The 7,500-nt window shown below is 60.3% G+C and overlaps 1 protein-coding gene across 1 annotated transcript in view; it reads left to right on the top strand.

Annotated features, from left to right (window-relative positions):
- EMH_0042200 (uncharacterized protein) overlaps window positions 1-7,500 on the top strand; it is a gene marked incomplete at both ends in the record, with an annotated part of 8,973 nt that overhangs the window by 972 nt on the left and 501 nt on the right. The window contains 2 exon segments of the mRNA XM_013495711.1: window positions 1-6,378; window positions 6,382-7,500. The exon segment at window positions 6,382-7,500 is cut by the window's right edge and continues 501 nt beyond it. Coding sequence (XP_013351165.1) covers window positions 1-6,378; window positions 6,382-7,500 — 7,497 coding nt within the window.

Below are 7,500 nucleotides of genomic sequence, written 5' to 3' on the forward strand. Positions count from 1 at the left end.
GAAGAGAAAGAGAAGCAGCAGCAGCAGCAGCTCGAGGAACTGCAGCAGCAGTGTGAATGGCTGCAAGAGGAGCAGAAGGAGCAGCAGCAGCAGCACGAGACAAAGGAGAAGCTGCTGCAGGAGCAGGTGCAGCAGCTGCAGCAAGAACTGCAGCAGCAGCAGCAGCAAGCAGCAGACCTCGCACGGGAGGCAGAGGAAGCAGCAGCAACAGCAGCAGCACAAGACAAAGAGCTGCAGCAGCTGCAGCAGGCGTATGATGAAGCTCTTATAAAGGCCGAGCTGCTGCAGCAGCAAGGGGAGCAGCTGAAGCAGCAGCTGGAGCTAGCTGAGCAGCAGCAGCAGCTGCAGCAGCAGCAGCAGCAGCAGCAGCAGCAAAGTCTGACGAGAACTGCAGACATGCATAAACAAGCAGCAGCAAATGCAGAACAGAGAAGAGATGAGCTGTACACTCAGCTGCAGCAGCTGCGGCAGCAGCAGCAGCAGCAGCACAGTGAGCTGCATAGTCTAGCAGCAGAGAAGCAGCAGCTGCTGCAGCAGGTTGACGAAGCAACACAAGCCCAAGACAGCCTCAGCGCGAAGCTATCAGCAGCAGAAGCAGCAGCAAGTCTGCTACAGCAGCAGAACAAGCAGCTGGAGGAGCAGCTGCAGCAGCTACCTACACTACAGGAGGCAGCACAGCAGCGGCAGCTGCTGCAGCAGCAGCAGCAGGAGTGGATCAAGCAGCAGCAGCAGCAGCAGCAGCAACTCCGCTCCGATAATGATAAACTGCAGCAAGACAGCAGAAGCCTGAAAAGACAGCTGCAGCTGCGGGAGCAGCAGATTGCTTTGCTGCAGCAGCAGATGCGTGCAGCAGAAGGTGCAGCAGCAGCACGAGAAGAGCAGCAGGAGCAGCAGCGCCTGTCGCAGCAGCTGCAGCTGGAAGAGCTCGAGAGGCAGCAGCAGCAGCAGCAGCAGCAGCAGCAGCAAGTCAACGAACAACTCCGAAAAGAGCAGCAAACAATCAGAGAGAAAGAAATGAATATCATAGGCCTTGAAAAAGAGAAGCAGCAGCTGCAGCAGCAGCAGCAGCTGCTGCAGCAGCAACTGCAGCAGCTGCAGCAGCAGCAGGAGGAGTACCTGCAGCAGCTGCAGCAGCAGCAGCAACAGCAGCAGATGGACAAAACACTCGAGCAGCTTGCTGGAGCAGCAGAGGCGCAGCAGCAGCAGCAGCAGCAGCTGCAGCAGCTGCAGCAAGCAGCAGCTGCAGCAGAGCAGCAGCTAAAAAAGGTGACAAGACAGCGCGACTCTCTCCAGGCTGCGAAGCAGCAGCAGCAGCAGCAGCTGCAGGCTCACGTGGGGCGGCTGCAGCAGCAAGTAGAGCAGCAGCAGCAGCAGCTGCAGGAGCTGAAGCTGGAGCTGCAGCAAAGGGAGCAGCAATGCGACGAGGTAGAAGGCCAACTGCAGCAGCAGCAGCAGCAGTGGCAGCAGCAGCAGCAGCAGTGGCAGCAGCAGCAGCAAGAATGGGAGGAATCGCAGCAGCAGCTGCAGCAGCAGCTGCAGCTTGCTGTTGCAGAGCGCGAGACACTGCAGCAGGAGAAGCAGCTGCTAGAAGCAGCAGAGCAGCAGGCGGATGGAGCTGTGCTGCAGCAATCGAGGATGATGGACGAGCAGCAGCAGCAGCAGCAGCAGCAACTGCTGCAGCAGCAGAGGCAGCTTAGTGAGCTGCAGCACCAAATTCGCATGCAGCAGCTGCAGCAGCAGCAGCAGCAGCGGGAGCTCGCATACTGGACGGCTCGAGCGGAGACAGCTGAGCAGCAGCTAGCAGCAAAGCGGCAGCAGCTGACGGAGCTGCAGCAGCAGCTGCAGCAGCAGCGGCAGCAGCATCAGGTGCTGCAGCAGCAGCAGCAGCTCGAGCGGCAGCAGCTTACGGGGGAGCTGCATGCGAGTCGGCTGCAGCTGGATGCTGAGACTGTGGCGCAGCAGCAGCTGCTGCTGCTGCAGCAGCAAGCAGCAGCAGCAGCAGAAGAAACAACTCTGCTGCAGGACCGTCTAGCTGAGGAGACAGCCCGTGCTGCTCACTACAGCGCAGAGACAGAGAAGCTGCAGCAGCTGCTGCTGCAGCAGCAGCAAACAGCAGCAACAGCAGCAGCACGTCTTGCTGCAGCAGAATCCAAGTATAATGCGCTGGCTACCTTCCAGCAGCAGCAGCAGCAGCTGCTGCAGGACCAACAGCAGAGGCTGCTGCGCCAACATCAGCAGCAGCAGCAGCAAGAGCAACAGCAACAGCAGCAGCAGCAGCAGCAGCAGCAGCAGCAGCCAGAAGCAGCATCTGCTGTTGCTGCAACTCTACGTAACGAAGTGGAGGGGCTGCGGCTGATGCTGCGGGCGGCGCAGCAGAGCAACGCGGATGCGCTGCAGCAGCAGCAGCAGCTGCTGCAGCAGCAGCACGAAGATGCAGCAAAGCTAAATGAAGCTCTATCGCAGCTGCAGCAGCAAGAGCTGTCGACCCAAAGAGAACAAAGAAAAACACAGATGCTGCAGCAGCAGCTGCAGCAGCAGCAGCAAGACATGCAGCGACTGCAGCAGCTCGTTGCTGAGCTCGATACGTACACCCGAGACTTGCTGCTGCAGCTGCAGCAGCAGCAGCAGCAGCAGCAGCAGCAGCAGCAGCAGCAGCAAACATTCTCTATCAGCCAGAGGGGGGCTGTAGAGAGCGACCTGGCTGTCCTTACTGACACCGTAAAGGAGCTGCTGGGGAGGATGGAGCAGCAGCAGCAGATGCTGCAGCAGCAGCACTTGCTGCTGGAGGAGTCACGGCTGCAGCAGCAGCAGCAGCAGCTGCTGCAAGAGTCCCGCATGCAACAGCAGCAGCAGCAGCAGCAGCAGCAGCAGCTGGGCGACAGCACTGCAGCAGCAGCTTCATCAGCCGTAGAAACGGTTCTGCAGCGGCGCTGCAAGGAGCAGCAGCAGCAGCTGCTGCTGCTGCAGCAGCAACTGCGACAAGCAGACGATGAGATCGTGCTGCTGCGGCAGCAGCAGCAGCAGCAAATCCTAGGCCAGAGCGCTTTAGGGGAGCAGCAGCAGCAGCAGCTGCTGCTGCTGCAGCAGCTGCAGACAGAAGCAGCAAACCTGCGGAGACAGCTGGGACGCGAGCAGCAGCTAAAAGCAGCAGCAGCAGCAGAATCTACGGGGCTGCGGGAGCAGCTGCATGCGCTGCGGCGACGGCAGCAGCAGCAGCAAGCAGCAGCACTGGAGCAGCAGGATGCCCTTGCTGCAGCAAATGCAAGAGAACGACAGACACAGCTGCTGCTGCAGCAGGAGCAGCAGCAGCGGCAGCAGCTCGAGCTGCTGCTAAAGAATATTGAGAGCAGCGGAGAAGCAGAGAGGCTCACGCTGCAGCAGCAGCTGCAGCTGCTGGATGGTCGTTGCCAGGTGCTGCAGCAGGAAGCTGCGCTGCAGCAGCAGCAGGTTGCTGCTGCACAGGAGCAGCAGCAGCAACAGCAGCAGCAGCAGCAAGAGCAGCAGCAGCTGCTTCAACAGTACAAAGACACTGCAACAGAAGCACTGCGACGCACAGAGCTGCTGCAGCAGGAGCTGCAGCTGCTGCAGCAGGAGCAGCAGCTGCTGCTGCAGCGAGCGGAAGCAGCAGAATCTGCTCGTGATGCAGCAGTGCAGCAGCAGGTTGCTGCTGCTACAGACGCTCAAATGAAGCAGCAGCAGCTGCAGCAAGAAGCGCAGCAGCAGCAGCAGCAGCAGCAGCAGCAAATTGCTTCCTTGACCGAGGCCCTGCATGCAGCAGAATATGCAGCTGAGCATGCGAACGACTCTCTTGCTGCAGCGCAGCAGCAGCTGCAGCAGCAGCAGCAGTTGCTGCAGCAGCAGCAGATGCTGACATCTGACGGGGTTACGGTGTCTCCGCAGCAGCAGCGGCGACGGCAGCAGCAGCAGCAGCAGCAACTGGCGAGGCTGCAAGAGCTGCTGCAGCAATCAAACGAAACAAAACAGAAGCAGATGGAGACAGTGCTGCAGCAGCAGCGGGAGCTGCTGCAGCTGCAGCAGCAGCTTCGGGTGTCTACGCAGCAGCAAGAAGTGCATGCAGCAAACGAGGAGAGACTTGCTGCAGCATGTGAGGCTGCTTATGCGCAGCAGAAGCAGCAGCAGCAGCAGCTGCAGCAGCTGCAGCAGACATGCATGCAGCTGCAGCAGCAACTCAGCAGCGCAGCAAGAGAAGAACCACTTGCTGCTAGCCAGAGAGCAGCACTGCAGCAGGAGGTATCGGTGCTGCGGGAGTCGCTGCGGCAGCTGCAGCAGCAGCTGCATGCGAGCGAGCTGCAGCGGGGATCTCTGCAACAGCAGCAGCAGCAGCAGCAGCAGCAACAGCAGCAGCCAAATACTGTGCTGCTGCAGCAACGCTGCAACGACTACCGCATGCAGCTGCAGGTGACGCAGCAGCAGCTGCAGCGGGCGTGGCAGGAGAGCAGCGAGCTGCGGCAGCAGCTGCAGCAGCAGCAAGATGCAGCAGTGCAGCAGCAGCTGCTGCATCAGTCTCGACATGCACAGAGGAAGGAGCAGCAGCTGCTGCAGCAGCAGCTGCTGCAGCAGCTCAGGGAGGAGACAGAAGTGCTGCGGCTGCGGTTGAGAGATATAGAAGCGCAGCACGATGAGCAGCAGCTAAGTCTTGCTGCAGCAGAGCAGCAGAAGGACCTGCTGCAGGGGCGTCTGCTGCAGCAGCAGCTCGAGCAGGACCAGCAGCAGCAGCAGCTGCAGCAGGCTGAGCTTCTCATGCAGCAGCACCAAGCAGCAAAAGAGGCAGCAGAAGCAGAGTATGAGCGGCTGCTGTCCCGGTGCAAGGCGCTGCAGCAGGAGCAGCAGCAGCAGCAGCAGCAGCTGCAGCAGCAGCAGCAGCTGCTGCAGCAGACACAAGAAGAAGCCAGGGCTGCCAGTGAGCGCTACCAGTCGCTAGAAACGGAGCTTGCTGCAGCTGAGAGGCAGAGCAGCGAGAGCAGCAACGTGCTGCAGCAGCAGCTGCAGCAGCAGCAGCAGCAACTGCAGCAGCAGAGAGAAGCTACACTAGAGCTGCAGCAGAAGTGTCTCGAGCTGCAGCAGCAGCTGCAAAGAAAAACAGAAGCAGAGCAGTACCACCGCCAAACGCTGCAGCAGCTGCAGCAGCAGCAGCAGCAGCAACGGCAGCTGCTGCGGCAGACGCGTGCAGGTGTAGAGGAGGAGCTGCAGCAGCAGCAAAGAGCAGCAACACGACTGCAGCAGGAGCTGCAGCAGCAGCAGCTGCTGCTGCGAGAGGCGCAGCAAAAGGATGGCGCTATGGCAGCTGAAGTTGCGGGGCTGCAGCAGCTGCTGCAGCAAGCGGCGCAGAGAGAGCAGCAGCAGCAGCAGCAGCAGGAGCAGCAGCAGCAGCATATTGAACAGCTACAGGCTGAGCTGCTGCAGCGACACAAAGACATTGTTGCAGCACAAGGGCAGGTGCAGCAGCTGAGTGAGAAGCTAGCAGCAGCGCAGCAGCAAGGAGCATCGAGAGAGCAGCAGCAGCAGCAGGAGCTGCAGCGGCAGCAGCAGCAGCAGCAGCTGCAGCAGCAGGAGCTGCACAAGTTGAGAGTAGTAGAGCAGCAGCACGCAAAGACACAAGAAGAGCTTGCTGCTGCTGTTGAGGCCCTGCATGCAACTCAAAGGCGGGAGCTGCAGCAGCAGCAGCTGCTGCAGCAGCTGCAGCAGCAGCTGGAGAGCGTTGATATGTCTGAGAGAGCCCTCGGCGAGTCGCGTGACCAGTGGTCCACTCGCTGTGCTGCACTGACAGCAGAGCTGCAGGCAGCAGCAAACGAGCTGCAGCAGGCTCGTGCTGCTGCTGCAGAGACGCAGCAGAAGCTGCAGCAGGTGCAGCAGCAGCATGAAGCCATGCTGCTGCTGCAGCAGCAAGCAACAGAAACAGAGCAGCAGCACGTGCTGCGCCTCAATGAGGAGCAGCAGCGCATGCAGACAGAGCTTGATGGGGTGTATAGTCAGCTGCTGCAGCAGCAGCAGCGCAGCAAGGAGCTAGAGCTGCTGCTGCTGCAGGCCGAGACAAGGCATAAAGAAGCTCAGCAGCAGCAGCAGCAGCAGCAGCAGCAGGCCGACGAGCTGCTGCAGCAGCTACACGAAGCAGAGAGGCTGCTGCAGCAGGAGCAGCAATCCTTAAAGGATGCGCAGCAGCAGCAGCAGCAGCTCGAAGAACGTCTTGCTGCTGCTGCTGATGAGGAGCAGCTATTCCGCTCTCTGCAGCAGCAGCAGCAGCGGGATCACGAGGCTCTAACACAGCAGCAGCAGCAGCAGCTGCTGCAGCTGCAGCAGCAGCTTGCTGCTGCCAGAGCAACGGCGCAGCAAACACGACAGATGCAGGTAGAAGACCGCCGNGAGCAGCAGCAGCAGCAGCAGCAGCAGCAACAGCAGCGTAGCTGGCAGCAAGAGCAGCAGCGGCTTATATCTCAGGTGCAGCAGCTGCAGCAGCAGCTGCAGCACGAAAAGACTATGCGACAGCAGCAGCAGCAGCAGCTAGCTGAGCTGCAGGGGGCTGCTAGCAGCAACGAGGGAGAAGCTGCTGCTGCACTGGAGCGAGCAGAGCGGCAGCAGCAGCTGCTGAAGCAGCAGCTGCAGCAGCTGCAGCAGGAAGCAGCAAAACGCATGCAGCAGCTGCAGCAGACAACACAAGAGAGAACGCTGCTGCAGCACGCAGCAGCAGACTTGGAGACGCAGCTAGCGGAGCAGCTAGCAGCAGCTGAGCAGCAGCAGCAGCGTGCTGCAGCACAGCAGCAAGAAATGCATGCGCTGCAGATGAAAGTGCAGCAGCAGCAGCAAACTGCAGCAGCACTGCAGCAGCTGCAGCAGCAGCACGAGAGAACCCTGAAGGAGCTCAAGGAGGCGCAGCAAGAGCTGCAGCAGCAGAAGCAGCTGCTCAACCGTCAGGAGATCCAGCTGCAGCAGCAGCAGCAGCAACAGCAGCAGCAGCAGCAACAACTGCAGCAGCAGCAAGGATCGCTGCAGCAGCAACTGCATGCAGCAGAGAACGCCCTTGTAGGGAACGCAGAAGAAGCAGCAGCAGCTCGAGACAAGCTGCAGCAGGCGCAGCAGCAGCTGCGTCAGCTGCAGCAGCAGCAGGAGCAGCAGCAGCAGCAGCATCAGCAGCAGCTGCTGCATATGAAGCAGCAGCACAAAGACATGCAGCAGCAGCACAGCCGCTCGCAGCAAGAGAATGCAGCACTAAGAAGACAGCACGAGCTGCTGCAGCAGCAGCTCGAAGGGGAGAAGCAGAAGGTTATTTTGCTGCAGCAGCAGCTGCAGCAGCAGCAGCAGCAGCTGCTGCAGAGCAGCAAGGGTGATGCTGCTGCTTTAGAGCTGCAGCAGCTACGCCAAGAAACACAGGAGCTGCAGCTGCAGCAGCTAGCAGCAAACAGCAAGATACTGAGCCTGCAGCAGCAGCTGCAGCAGAGAGGCATTGAGCTCGAAGACACGCTGCAGCAGCTGAAGCAGCAGGCG

The sequence above is a fragment of the Eimeria mitis genome, genomic scaffold (assembly GCF_000499745.2).
Source record: "Eimeria mitis Houghton genomic scaffold, Emh_scaff1707, whole genome shotgun sequence".
NCBI lineage: Eukaryota > Apicomplexa > Conoidasida > Eucoccidiorida > Eimeriidae > Eimeria > Eimeria mitis.